The sequence below is a fragment of the Podarcis melisellensis genome, assembly GCF_964234715.1.
Source record: "Podarcis melisellensis genome assembly, chromosome: Z".
In the NCBI taxonomy this organism is placed as follows: domain Eukaryota; kingdom Metazoa; phylum Chordata; class Lepidosauria; order Squamata; family Lacertidae; genus Podarcis; species Podarcis melisellensis.
This window is the reverse complement of record NC_138547.1, coordinates 7,329,901-7,345,033: the sequence shown is the minus strand read 5'-3', so window position 1 is coordinate 7,345,033 and position 15,133 is coordinate 7,329,901. Positions and strand designations below refer to the sequence as shown.

The 15,133-nt window shown below is 44.6% G+C and overlaps 1 protein-coding gene across 5 annotated transcripts in view; it reads right to left on the bottom strand.

Annotated features, from left to right (window-relative positions):
• Positions 1 to 15,133, bottom strand: part of ASTN2 (astrotactin 2) — a 664,383-nt gene that overhangs the window by 174,951 nt on the left and 474,299 nt on the right. For 4 of the 5 annotated variants that reach the window (XM_081896297.1, XM_081896298.1, XM_081896300.1 and 1 more), the window contains 3 exons: positions 3,707 to 3,831; positions 2,974 to 3,078; positions 227 to 406 (listed from right to left, as the gene is read on the bottom strand). In XM_081896297.1, coding sequence (XP_081752423.1) covers positions 227 to 406; positions 2,974 to 3,078; positions 3,707 to 3,831 — 410 coding nt within the window. Of the gene's footprint in view, positions 1 to 226; positions 407 to 2,973; positions 3,079 to 3,706; positions 3,832 to 4,146; positions 4,410 to 15,133 lie in introns of those variants that run through there. The other variant, XM_081896299.1, reaches the window with a different exon arrangement.

Sequence of the window (15,133 nt, the reverse complement as noted above, 5' to 3'; positions counted from 1 at the left end):
AGCGAAAGCCTTGCAGGCGGAAATCAAGGAGCGCAGATGGACTTGGTGGGGATGGGGGAGAGGTGTGCATCTGGGAGAAGAAAAAAAGGGGCGGCCCCAGGCTCCTGCACTGGAAAGGAGCCCGCTCCCCAGCCATGCAACAGAAGGAAATAGGCAGAACTCGTGACATGCAAAGCAAAGTGGGAGTAAGCGAGAAAACTTCTGCTAGCCTCCAGGAGCATCTTACCTTTCTGATACTGGAACCAGAGCTGCTGCTGCACTTTCTTGCTGGGGAAGTGGATGGTGCAGCTGAACTCGGATCCATAGAGGGCCTCTGCTATGTAGTGGGAGCCATACTGCTGAATGAAGTAGAGCAGTTCTTCACGGCTGCTGTCCTTGTTCAGGATCTTCAGGACATTAAAAAATCCTGTAAGAGCCAAGAGGGAGGAGGAGGAGGCACGTCACAGATTTTATTTTATATTTTTTTAAAGTTAAGAAACGATGCAACAGAAGGAAACCTGGAATACCATTCACATACACTATTGACCAATTGAATTGCTCAATGTGCCCTCCTTCTCTATTTGTTTCCCCTACAAATTCCAGTTTTGGTGCTTGGCAAGCAGATTCAAGAACTGGGTGCACTGCTGTTTCCGTAAGGACTCCTCAGGTGAAGCTTGCTCTTCTTTACCCCTCTGCACATGGCCACCTTCAAGCCTACACCATTGGACCTGTTTTGCAAGACTGTGACCTTCAATGCAGCCATTTCAGCAACCAACACAGCAAGATCAGTGAGTATTTGCCACCCGGTTCTCTGGGGGGCTGCCTTTTAGATAAATGAGGCCCAAAATCAATTCCAGATAATGGGATAACATCATAAGGACAATAGAGGACAACACCATAAGGCAAAAGAGCCTGCTGAATCAGTCCAGCGTCCTGTTCTCACAGTGGCTGACCAGATGCCCGTGGGAAACCCACATGCAGGATCTGACCACAATCCCCACCCTGTGGTTTTCAACAACTGGGATCCAGAAGTATACTGCCTCCAGCTGTGGAGGCAGAGTGCAGCCTTCATGGCTAACAGTTCAACCTCCATGAATTTATCTTCTTCAAAGCCATCCAGGTTGGTGGCCATTACTCTCTCCCATGTGTGCAAGTTGCACAATGTAAATATGCACTGTGTAAAACACAGAATAGTGCATGTTTTCTGGTGGGAATGTGCAGAGGGCTAAAGAACCATCACCATAAGACTTTGATGTCATAGCTAGGCAAAGAGTGTCTGATGACCGTACTTTATAAGTAGAATCAGACAGTGTTGTCCTTAAAAATAAGAGAACTCAGAAAAACTGAGTTCGGCTATGTTATAGACATGCTGATTAATTCAGCCAAGTCACTCTCAGCCTCAGGCATCTCATCTAAAAAATGGGAACATGGAATTAATGGCCTTACACAGATATTGGGTGGTAAATACAAAAAAAAAGAGCACATTCTTGTTTGTGATAAGCAACATTCCTAGTGTTTCTGTTGCTTTGGCTGCCAACCTATGCAGAATGCTATAGATAGAGGCCTGGCATAACCCTAGGCTTGGAGGGAGCCATTGTAGCTCAGTGGTAGAGCACACACAGCAGTCAACAGAAGGGTGGAACAGCAGCACTTGCCTGACTTTCTGACAGTATGGAGAGTGGGAAGGGCAAGTGGAGAGATCAGTGCTGGGCAAACACACAGTGGAGCCAATACATTAGAAGAGCCTGTTAGATCAGGCCAATAGCCCATCTAGTCCAGCATTCTGCTCTCACAGTGGCCAACCAGATGCCCATGGAAACCACAAAGCAGGTTTGAGTGCAACAGCGACTCTCCCCTCCTATAGTTTCCAGCGCCTAGGATTCAGAAGCATTATTGCTTTCACCTCTGGAGGTAGAGCTTAGCTACAGATAGCCCTCTCCTCCATGGACTATTACAGTGTTGGTGTGTTTGCATAGCACCAATTTTGACACCACCTTGCCCTACACAGCAGCATCTTTACTGCCCCATCTCACTGTCTGCTACTGAAAACAGGCCTTGCCTGCAGAAGGCCACGGGAAGAAGACCACAAGGACAATCACTTCCAGTTACAAGGACCAAGTAAATGGTGATGTGAAAGAATCTTAGTAGGCAGAGCCATCCGTGCCTGAGATCAGCCAGACTAGACATTACTGGGCTAGATGGATAAACAGCCTGAACCAGAATATGGCTGCTTCTTATGATCCTTTATTAGGGAAGGGGTATTCCTCAGTGGTAGAGCATCAGCTCTGCATGCTAAAGATCCCAGGCTAAATCTTTGGCATCTCCAGGTGGGGCTGGCAATGAGAACTCCTGAAGCCTTGGAGAACCACTACCAGTCAGGGTTGACAATACTGAGCTAAATGGAACCATGAGGACTAGGCTCTTAAATCATTGTTAAAGACATGGTTTTAGCTCAGAGGTAAAGCTCTTGAGTTGCATGAAAAACATCCCAGGTTCAATCCCCAGGGAGACCCTGGAATCCCGGAGAACCATTTCCAGTCAATGAAGACAATACTGACAAATGGTCTGACATAGTATAAGGCAGCTTCTTACAGGTTATAGCCACCTAAGCAGACCCACTGAAACTAACAGACCTAAGTTCATTTTTCACATGTTCTAGTCCTTCCCCTGCCCACCCCCCTAATATTATTAAGAGGGTGTCTTCTCCAGTCTTCAGAGAGCAGCTGGAAGTGGGGAGGTGGAAAAAAGGTCCTCCTTTCCTCCACTCTGCAGTTTTAACCTGAAATCTTAGGCACAGTTCTGCACCCAAAGCTCAGAAACTTCTCGCACTAATGAAATACCTTGTCGCAAAATGCTCCTAGAACAATGGGAGTTTCAAACACTGCCACTGAGAAGTTACCATTGCAACCATTGCAAGTTGCAGCAGAAGTCTCTGGCAAAGAACTACAGCTGTCTCCCAGCTTGCAATCGTCACTGTAATGTGGCTGTTCTCACCTGCTGAGAGGGCAATGGTGCTTAGCTTTACTTTATACAGGTTGCTTCGGACCCTCCAGTGCTGCACCATGGGGTAGCCCATGGCTTCATCATACCGGATATCACCTGTGAAGACATAATTTTGAGTCAGAGCACAAGAGGCAGGTAGTGGCCAGAGAAGAGAGCTGTCTACTTACGCTCCCACAGGCTTATTTCATTGTCACAAACTTTGGGATTATGAAGAGTGCAGTAACAGAGATCACAGCCTCATAACAATAGTCACTGCTGGGGTTCTTCAATGAACAGGCTGCAGGCAAGATGAAGACAGAGCCATGCTTATTGGCTCCAACAGGGTGTGTGTTTTAGAAGAAACATCACTTAACATGGGATAAGAATTGGAAATTATCCAGAAAAACGTAATTTCCAGCCACAAAAATTGTGGCATCTGTGGGAAGGGCAAAGGGAGAGGGGAAGAAGCAGGGCTCTGCCAATAGACCAGTTTCCCTCGGCTTATGTACAGCTGTCAGTCTGTAGCAGCTATTCCATCAGGCTGCAACCTAGGGAAAGAAGGAACGCCAAGCATTTGGCTTTGCTGAAAGACCAGCTGCCTTTGGCTCTGCCTCTCCTGCACTTTTCATGTGGCAGTGACCACTCCATCAAGCAGCTTAAACTGTTTCCTTCCCAACTGGGCATTAATAAGAACTCCACTCCACCTAGAACTCAGGTGAGTTGCAACTATGTCCAAGTCTCCTACCTGTGAGCAGCTGGAGGTTTGGAAGTGGCTCAGAGAGCACACCACGACATTGCTCCTCAACTGGTAACGGGATCACCATCAACGCATCAGCCAACTGTGGAAAGTCTTTGATGAAATTATTCTCCCTGCAGAAAGAAATCAGAAAACTCAAAAATAATGATCTGGGTGCCCTCTGGGCAGAGAATCTGAGCACAGTGTTAGGTGGTAGGAGACATTAAGCGAAGGGTGCATTTGTGTAAAAGAGAAATTGTGTGTTTATGTGTGTGTGCAAGGAGAGAAGGAAACCTCAGTGATACAACTCTTCAGGTAATCAACTGCCTCCCTGTGATTTGTTGTAGAATGAACCATTTGCTATGTTCTTTGTTTTAAAACACAATCTAGAGCGGCTAATACTGTCCCAACTTGCCGTAAAGGGCAGGTTACAAGTACATTGCCCTCACCTCTACGATTGCACCCGGACAACAGCAGCATTTTAAACAATGAATGCTGATTCTCTCATAATGAGAGGCACCCCTTTCCAGTTTAAGCTTCACTGTAAAATGCTTTGAATTTCCTAAAACCAGAAGGTGGCAAGCTTAGTAGCAAAACCATCCCTACTTTTGCTACGTTTATTTTACATGCTCCAGTCTTTGCCTATTGGCATTCTGTCTTGTCCAGACCATCTTTGTCTGTTGGTGGTGGTGGAGATAGACTGAAAACATTGTGCTTTCAAGTTGCTCGAGTGCATTGTTATGGTTTTGCAGATGCAATAACGAGTTCCCCTTACCATTGGCTCTCCACCACAAGGTGCAAGTAACTAACAGGGCTGACCAGGGAGTGCCGCGAGGCAGTCAGCCTGGTGCCTTGGCTTTTAGGAGCCACTTACACTCAGCAAAGGAACGTTCAGCAAGGCTGCTGTCTGGGAGGATGGCTGCCGCCAACCTCGTCCCAGAACACTCTGCAGATGTACTCTGGAAGGCAGACAGACGCTGCCTCTTTGAGATGTGACACCGCCATTCAGCTTCAAACCTGGATTTCCCCTCCAAGAAACAGGAGCTGTTAATTAGATCCCTCGGGGTCTGCTGTATTGTTCCTCCCTTTTATTCTTTCTTTAAAATACACATACAGAAGCCAATATGAAACTCTGCACAAGCTACAACACTTACCTTTTGCCCAACGCTTTCTAGGCAAAGGTCTGTGCTTTAAAGCACTGTGTGTAAGAGCTTTTTATTTTCTTGCCCTGGCAGTTCCTCTATGAAAAGCCACTCTTTATTTCTGAGTCAGAACAAACATCAGTTCAGGTTTTCTGCGGATTTGCATTTGCTCCGATTCAGTGGTAGAGAGTGGGTTTTGTGGGGAAAGTGCTCAGAGGGAGGGTGGGAAGCACGTGGACATGACACGGCATGTTCAAGTGTGGACCTGTGCCTGAAAACAGCCCCAAAGGAAGTCTGGATGACCCATGACTTCCTATGTTCTTCCTATTATGTTCACACGTGACATAACCACCATCAAGGAGCTCTCCAATGCATATTTAAGCACATATCACAGAATCATAGTATTTTAGAGCTGGAAGGGACCCAAGCGTCATCTAGTCCAACCCCCTGCAATGAGGAATCTCAGCTAAAGCATCCATGACAGACAGCCATCCAACCTCTGCTTAAAAACACCCAAGAAAGGAAAGTCCACCACCTCTAGTAGGAGTGTTCTACTGCCGAACAGCTCTTACTGTCAGAAAGTTCTTTCTGGTGTTTAGTCAGAATCTACTTTCTTGTAACTTGAAGCCATTGGCTGGAGTCCTACCCTCCAGAGCAGGAGAAAACAACCTTGTGGCATCTTCCATGTGACAGCCCTTCAGATAGTTGAAGATGGCTATCATATCTCCTCTCAGTCTCCTCTTTTCCAGGCTAAATAAACTAGCTCCTTCAATTATTAGGATTAGCTTCTGGACCCTTGATCTTAGCTGCCCTCCTCTGCATACATTTCAGTTTGTCAAGATCCTTCCTAAATTGTGGTGGACAGAACTGGACACATTATTCCAGGTGTGCTTCATAGGCAGCAACCATGCACAGCCCTGGATCTCCAGGCACCCACAAATTTTAAATGAAAGGGCTGACCCCCCCGCCCGATTCCACTTGGTGGCATGTGCACACTGCGGGGTGTGCACGTCACATTGGTACGTTCACATGATGTGTGCAAGTAACATCAGCATGCTGTGGGCCTGCCAACACCACACACGCATTCATGCATGCATGCCCCAGGCACTCAAGGCAGCACGCTTGGTGTGGTCTGACGAGGGCAGAATAGAGTGGGACGATGACTTCCCTTAAGGGGGACACTAGACTGTTGATATATATGAAACTGAAACCAGTAGTTATTCCTTATCTGCACCATGTCATGTAAACTATCTAGAAGCAGGTAGCTTCAAGGTCAGAAGCATGAGGTAATGTTCATGCGCAGAGTTCTTATGGCCTGGATGAGAGAGTGAGAGAAAGAATTGAGCTTGTTCTTTTCTCTCTCTGCTCTCTCTGCTGGGAGGGAGAGAACCATCTTCAGAAGTGAACTGTCCCAGCAGCATGCTAGTGACTAATTTATGGGCTAATGATGTACAGAACCATTAAGCTGCAAACCAGCAATAAACTTTATTGCCTGAACCATGGGTGTGAAGTGAGTTTATTGCATCGGTGATTGTCTCCAAAAGGCCTTGCAACACTGTGCAGAGTGACGCACACAGAGGAGCGTGCTGGACACCTTGTGAGTTGGAAAATATACTCACTAATATCCAACATAGTCTCTTGTTGATGCAGCCTAGAATAGCATTAGCTTTTTTTGCTGCTGCATCACACTATTGACTCATGTTGAGAATGTGGTCCACCAAGACCCCTAGATTCTTTTCACATGTACTACTAGTAAGCCAGGTGTCCCCCATCTTGTATTTGTGCATCTGGTTCTTCCTGCCTAAGTGCAGAACCTTATATTTGCCCCTATTGAAACTCATTTTGATAGCTTGGACCCGGCTCTCCAATCTGTTAAGGTCATTTTGAATTTTGATTCTGTCTTCCTCAACATTAGCCATCTCTCCCAGTTTGGTGTCATCTGCAAATTTGATGAGCATCCCCTCAATTTCTTCATAAAGACATTGAACAACAATGGGCCTAGGACAGAACCCTGTGGCACCCCACTTGTCACTTCTTTCCAGGATGACGATGAACCATCAGTGAGTACTCTTAGGGTTAAGTCCGCCAGCCAGCTACAAATCCACCTAACCACATTCCACCAACATTTCACAAGCTTCCTCATGAAAATATTGCGGGAGACTTTGTCAAAAGCCTTACTGATATCAAGATACACTATTTCGCAGCATTTCTCTGATCCACCATGTAACTCCATAAAAAATGAGATTAGTCTGGCAGGACTTATTTTTGAGAAACCCATGCTAGGTCTTAGTAATCACAGCATCCATTTCTAAATGTTCGCAGCCCTACTGTTCAATTATCTGTTCTAGGACCTTTCCAATGTCAAGCTCACCGGTCGGTAGTTACCTGGGTCTTCTCCCCCTGCCTTTTTTTAAAATATGGGGACAACATTTGCCCACGACCAGTCTGTAGGGACCTCACCTGTTCTCCAGTAATTCTCAAAGCTCATAGACAAGGCTCCGAAATTACATTCGCAAGCTCCTTTAGTATCCTTGGATGCAGCTCATCAGGCCCTGAAGATTTGAATTCATTTAACATAGCTAGATTGGTTGGACAGTGTTCTCGAAGCTACCAGCATGAGTTTGACCAATCTGCGGGAGGCAGTGAAAGACAGAAGTGCCTGGCATGCTCTGGTTCATGGGGTCACGAAGAGTCAGACATGACTAAACAACAACAACATAGCTAGATGTTCCCTTACTAGCTCTCTTCCTATCTTGGGGTGCAGCTCCATCCTTATATCCATTATTCTGTTATCACCAGATTTGGCAGTGCTTCCCTTTTGGGTGAAGACACAGGCAAAGTAGGTGTTGAGTAGTTCCACCTTTTCTCTATCACCCAATAGCATTTCTCTCTTTTTCCCATACATATTACCTACCACTTGCTTGTTCTTCCTCTTACTTTGGGCATAGCCAAAGAAACATTTATTTATTATTTTTATTTTTATGCTCTCTTGTAAGCCTGAGCTCATACTGAGCTTTAGTCCACCTGACCCTATCGCTGCAACTGTTGGCTACCCGTGTGTATGCCTCTTTTGTGATTTCCTCTTTCTTCCATTTCTTGTACATACCCTACTTAACTCTCAGCTCATCTCTGAGCTCCTTATGCAGCCACAGTTGTTTCCTTAGATGCCTCCCATGTTTGTTTCTTTTTGGAATGGTCTACATTTGGGCCTTCAATATTTCTCCTTTTAGAAACTTCCAGCAATCTTGGACTCATTTCTCTTTGAGTCGATATGTCAATATGCCTTTAGCATATTGGTGTACATTTATATTATATATGCTTTTCTGAAGAAGAAGAAGAAGAAGAAGAAGAAGAAGAAGAAGAAGAAGAAGAAGAAGAAGAAGAAGCAGCAGCAGCAGCAGCAGCAGCAGCTTTTGCTGGTAGTTTCGTGGACACTGCTATCTGGAAGTTTTTTTAAAAAAATATGTGCACATTTTGGTTTTTGTTGCTATATTACAGCAACTGTGGCGGGTTTGTTTTTGGTTTTTTTAATTGGATTTCTTTGTACCATGAGTCAGTGTCTTGCCCTTTTTTAATTGCTATATGTTCTTTCAGCTCTACTCTCTTTATATCCACCTGGAAGCAGAATGCCACTGAATTGGGGATTTGCAGGTTTGGTATGGGAGGAATAGAAAAGAGAGAGAAAGTACAGAAGGGCTATTGCCTTTATGCCCTGCTTGTGGGCTTCCTAAAGCATATTAACAGGCAGTGTCCTGAATGAGATCCAGGAGGCTTAGAGATATTGAGTAGTGCTAGTGGGGAGAAGGAATTCATATCACTATTTATTCACAATGAGTGAGTGAGTGAGTGAATGAATAGTCTTACTGTGTATTTTCCCCAACATTTGTTGTTATTGTTTAAATTTGCTAAGATATAATGCTATAAGCAGCCTAAATCAAGCATAGCCTCTGTCATCCTCCATCACCCATGCCCTCTTTTCAAATGCTTTATTTAGGTATACCCAGTGCTATTTTTCTAGAAAAATAGGCGCCAGAACTCACCATGAACACCTTCCTGAGTTCCAGCAAGTTCCAGTTGAAAAAAAAGCCGTGGGTATACCAACCCCTATAAGAGCAAAACATCCACCACATCACTAGACTCCATCTCTGCCACTGCACTGCAAGCCTCGAATATCTCAAGACTCTTTTCTGCCCAAGCAAAGTTGATCGTCACCCTCCGGGTAATAATTTAAGGCATTATTAATGTCTGATTATCATCTTCTAAAGCAACTACTCTATTCCGAACTTAAAAATGGAAAGCGTCATGCTGGTGGTCAACAAAAGAGGTTTAAAGACTCTCTCAAGGCAAATCTAAAAAAAAAAAATGTAGTATAAACACTGACAACTGGGAATCACTGGCATGCGAGCACTCCAGTTGGAGAACAGCCTTTACCAATGGTGTCATGGGCTTTGAAGACACTCAAACTCAGGACGCAAGGGAGAAATGTGCTAGGAGGAAGGCATGCTTGGCAAATCCACTCCGTGATCAGCTCCTGCCTGGAAACCAATGTCCGCACTGTGGAAGGACGTGTGGATCCAGAATTGGCCTCCACAGTCACTTACAGACTCATTGGTAAAACCGTGTTTATGGAAGACAATCTTCCTCGGCTACAAGTGATCGCCAAAAAAGAAGAAGAAGATAGCTGGTGTTTCATAACTAGTTCTAGAAAACAGCAGCCACTTCTTCAAGGTTCAGAATTCGATAAGACGTAACAGTTCTGCCTATGTTATAGCAATCAGATAGCCAAAGTTTCCCCTGCCCAAATTGTTTCAATGCAAGCAGCATTTAGTCTCAGTCATTATGGCTCTTATATACTTGGTGTGTCTGATCTGCTACTCATGCCATCAGTTTACCCGAAGTCTACAGTACCCTGAATCTCTTTCCCACACTGAATGTGTGTGACAAATCTTCTCTCCCACCACTCCTGCTTTCCCTTCAGATTCTTTGCTTCAGGCACTTTGCAGCAGCAACTGATATGAAAGGTGCCACACTGAATATAACCCTGTTGATCTGCAATCCGGTAAGCCAGACAAGACACAGTGCTGACAGTTTATACAGAAAGGGAAAGCAAGGCGGTGGGAAAACCTTCCTTATGAGCTCAAGACAGAAAAAACGGCAACAACAAAAATACACCCTCTTCTTCCCTCCAAGAGAACCCAGAATGGTTATCTCAGCTAAACGAAACCAGCACTTGCAAACCAGTTCATTTGCAAAGTTTTGCTATGGATGAATATGGGAAGGATCCACAGAACTGTTGAAACTCCCCTAAGGATCATTCAGTCCAACCCCCTGCAATGCAGGAATCACAGCTAAAGAGCCTCTGACAGATGGCCATTCACTCCCTCTAATGGATGAGGGTCTCTAACACTTTCTGAGAGATCTAGAACATTCATCACATGTATAAATCAAGGGGTCAGTCTCTGACATCTCCCTTGAAAAGGATCCCAGATAGAAAGCAGAATCTCTTTGTGAGACCCTGGAGAATGATTGGCAGGAAGGCTATGACACTACCAAGTTAGGCAGTTCAACATCTAGGACCAAGCAAAACATGACAGCAGAATAACTGGATGTTTTGTCCCATGGGGCTATTGCTGCTTGGGAGTTGAGGTGATTTCAGGAAAATGGTGTGTGTGGTGAAGGCAGGGAAGGTTTAGCCCTCTTCCACCAGCACCACAGACTTATCAGATGCTGTCTTCTTGCTGCAGATTCTATTATTCTTTAAACAAAACAGCAGAACGTATGAAATGTGCACCTTCAGAGTAAGGCAACCCCATGTACATTCAGAATCATGGGCATTGCCAAGGACGGGCAGGGAGGGGCAGCTGTCCCCCCCCCCCGAATCAACAAAAATAAATAAAAATACATAGCAAACTGAGATTCTGCCCCCCTTCCCCAACAAAAGCCCTGCCCCGCAACAAAAAAATCCTGGCTATGCCCGTGAGAAGAATGGCAACAGTGCACTGTGGACACTGAAACTCTTGGCAAATAGATTTTTGTACAAAGTGACAGCTCCAGCATCCATGGAAAGCTGACTCTGCAACAGCAGCTCTGGGAGAGACAGTAGCAGTGACAAGGGAGATTTATGCCTCTGATGAATGTTGTTGCAAAGCACATGCTGGACACAGATGCAAGATGCATCAGTCGAGGCAGGTGCAGTGGTAATCTGCACTACCATTTCACTCTGCTCTTAGCTCCGTTGTGTGACGGGCATGAAACAAAGCATAACCCACTGAAAAGTATGACCCTCATAAATTATCCCACCCTAGATAATGGAAGAGGGATCAATGCAGGCTGCAGTTTTCAGAGAGGATGTCAGAGATTCAAACATGCATGAGATGCACATTAATTCCTTTCGGTATTCATAGAATCACAAGAGTTGGAAGGGATACCAAGAGTCAACTAGTCCAACCCACTGCAATTTAGGAGTCATAGCTAAAGAATCCCTGGCAGGTGGCCACCCAACCTCTGTTCAAAAACAGAGTTCACCACCTTTTGAACTAGTCTGTTCCAATGTCGAACAGTTCTTTCTTTCTTTCTTTCTTGTAATTTGAATCCATAGATGTGGGTCATCTACTCTGGAGCAGCAGAAAACAAGCTTGCTCCATCTTCCACCTGACAGCCCTTGAGATATGTGAAGATGACTATCATGTCATCTCTCAGTCTCCTTCTGTCCAGGCTAAACAAACCCAACTCCCTTAATTGTTCCTCATAAGGCTTTGTTTCCAGACCCTTTATCACCTGGTCACCCTCCTCTGCAAATATTCCAGCTTGTCAATATCCTTCTTAAACTGTGGTGCCCAGAACTGAACACATTAAACATGCATACATGCTCAGAAGCTGGCCTTCCCGGCTTGCTGTCAATCGCAACCCAGATTTCCAAAAAGTGCAAGAAGTCGAAGAATAGAAAGAACCCAAAAGCCCCATCTGCATATGAATTTGGGGGTGGAGTGGGGGAGGGGAGAGAGAAATCATATCATTTCTGAATAGAATCTATGTGCAATTGAGGGGTTGGGGTAATGAAAAGAGGTGTGTGTGTGTGTGTGTGTGTGTAGATTAGGAATGCCCCCCCCTTTTTAAAAAAAGGACAGCATTTGTTTGCTGGCTGGGCTGCATACCAAAGTAGTGGTGGGATCAAAGGGGTGTGGGGTGAAAACAAGCAGTGGACCACCCATTTTCTTTCTGCCATCATACTCCCTCCCTTCCTTGAAAGCAATTCCTCCTCCCAGTGTGGTGTAGTGGTTAAGAGCAGTAGACTCGTAATCTGGGGAACCGGGTTCGAGTCTCCGCTCCTCCACATGCAACTGCTGGGTGACTTTGGGCCAGTCACACTTCTTTGAAGTCTCTCAGCCCCACTCACCTCACAGTGTGTTTGTTGTAGGGGAAGAAGGGAAAGGAGAAATTTAGCCGCTTTGAGACTCCCTAGGGTAGTGATAAAGCGGGATATCAAATCCAAACTCCTCCTCTTCTTCTTCTTCTTCTTCTTCTTCTTCTTCTTCTTCTTCTTCTTCTTCTTCTTCTTCTTCTTCCCCACAACACACATAATTAAATTATTCCTGGGTGAAGGAGGAGAAGCCATGGATGGACTGAACAGCACTACAGACTGCACCTACTCCTGGTGTAGCTAGGGAGGGAGTGAACATCTGGAACAGGGCAAAATCAAGACTGCATTCTTAATGGATCCAGATCCCCTCATTACGGTTGAGAGTGCACATTCAAAGACAGAAACGGGAAGTAGAAAGCTGCCATATACATTTTGCTCCATCTACCTGAGTATTCCCTTCTGCGATTAGCAGTAGATCCCAAAGGGCCTTCAGCTAGAGAATGCCACTGAACTGTGAACCCCTCCCTGAAATTCTGGACCTGCAAACTGTCAAGGCACCCTGCTCTTATGTGAGCTGCAGCTCCTCCCATCCAGCATCACATATTCACCCCACACAGAAACAGGTTTAAAACGGTGTGTTTTTCCTTGCATAATCACGCTAAATCTCTCACTCAAGGACAGATCTTAGTTGTGCATGTATATGCATGGGTGCTTTCAAATATATTTATTGATTTTCAGGAACACAGTGGACAAATACAAACATATACAGAAAATAACAGCATCCCCAAAGCAGTTCTCCCCCTTTCCCCAGAACAATATGAATTTTAAAAGGCAAGGAGTTGAACCCAAAAGGTTTTCACTCTAGAATTCTGCTCCATAGAAATGCATGTGTTTGATCAAGGTGGGTGATAACCGTGTTCTTTAGCCATCGTGTAAGAAGTGAAATCAGTCCAAATAAAATGAAAGTCACCTGTAGTCTTGTTTATTCATCAAAGGTTAGTGGCAGCACTACTTGGATTCTAAGAAACCATTAAGAAGTGAGTTTCCAAAACACATGTTTGGGCTAAAGTTGGGTCTGAAAAGGTGAAAGGCTGCTGCACTAAATGGCTTTGCAGAGATTGTGGAAGATAGAGAAACATCTCACAGTCCTTCCAGCTGGGAACACGGTAGAACCAGAGGTGCAGTTAGAAGTTTCAGCCAGTAGAGGGCTGCACATGCCTTGAACAATGCACTACTCACAAAACCGCCAGTTAACTTCCATTCTCAAGCAACTGTGAAAAGGCAGAGTTTCTTGTTGGATGTGTGTGGGTTTTTGCAATTCTAAAGAAGTCTCATGGCCAGCCCTCCTTGCTATGGGCAGAGTTGGAAGGTGTGTGTGATTGCTTTTCAGGGGTCAGCAAACTTTTTCAGCAGGGGGCCGGTCCACTGTCCCTCAGACCTTGTGGGGGGCCAGACTATTCTTTTTTGGGGGGATGAACGAATTCCTATGCCCCACAAATAATCCAGAGATGCATTTTAAATAAAAGCATCATTCTACTCATGTAAAAACATGCTGATTCCTGGACTGTCCGTGGGCCAGATTTAGAAGACGATTGGGCTAGATCCGGCCCCTGGTTTGCCTACCTATGGCTTACACTCATGAAATGAAAATATACCTAATTACTGAGGAAGAGAACAAGAAGGTGTGAGAAGGAGAAAACACAGAATGTGTGTTTGGGAAAGTTATAATAGGCCAGTGTTCGGACACAATTGTTTTGGTAATGAGTACTGATTAGGCAATACAGTGGTACCTTGGGTTACAAACACCTCAGGTTACAAACACTTCAGGTTACAGACTCCGCTAACTCAGAAGTAATACCTCAGGTTAAGAACTTAACCTCAGGTTGAGAACAGAAATTGCATGCCAGCGGTGTGGAAGCAGCAGGAGGCCCCATTAACTAAAGTGGTACCTCAAGTTAAGAACGGTTTCAGGTTAAGAACAGACCTCCGGAACGAATTAAGTTCATAACCAGAGGTACCAAAGTACTGTTTTTCCTCTTGCACACTTTAAAATGCAACACTATTTATCCCACTCTCTTGAGATAGGCTAGAGACTGAGAAATTTCGACAATCTGACTCTCACCCTCCCACATCCAAAGCCATCACTCCCATCAAGTGCATCACAGTTCGGAATCCCAATATTTATTCTAAAGTGGAAGTCTCCTCAAGTCAAGTTCACAGCTCCCAGAAATCCTGCCAACACTGCAGCAAATTATCCCTTTGACTACAGAGCTAGCTTTATTATCTAAATATTATTATTATTATTATTATTATTATTATTATTATTATTATTAGTTTTCCAACATACCCCAACAATAGCCAAATTACAAAAATAACAATTCCCAAATTATACAATTATCAGAATGCCAACCAACTTCCAATTAACACATTTTTGTTAAAGTGGCTCCCTGTATGATGGTTTGGGTGCATTTCCAATCTTATATCACGGTGTTCCATGATCTTAATTAATGTCAGTTACATTTCAGTTATAATAAAAATCACTTAGTATCTTGCCAAACAGTCACTAGGCAAAATCCTAGACCCAAATATATGGTCACCTTCCTCCTAGTGGCAGTTTGACTCAAAACAGTGGGACACTAACGTTACACTTCTTTGTTTACTTCTCAGGGCTCTGTGGTCCAAAGTGTGTGAGCGGAATAAATAGAGGTGTGAGAGTAAAAGAGTCGTTTATTAGCACTTGATACCCACTCAATGCCTGTACAATGTATCAAAAGCAATGCTATTAAACCTCCGGAATCACGTCGTAAATGGTTCTGATATGACTTAATGCCAAAATATTTGTGGCTTCAGCCCTCTTAGTGTGTGCCTATAGTAACAGCTTGCTAATTCATGCAACTTCCTTTCTTCGTTTCTTGAATACACCTGGGTGTGCTT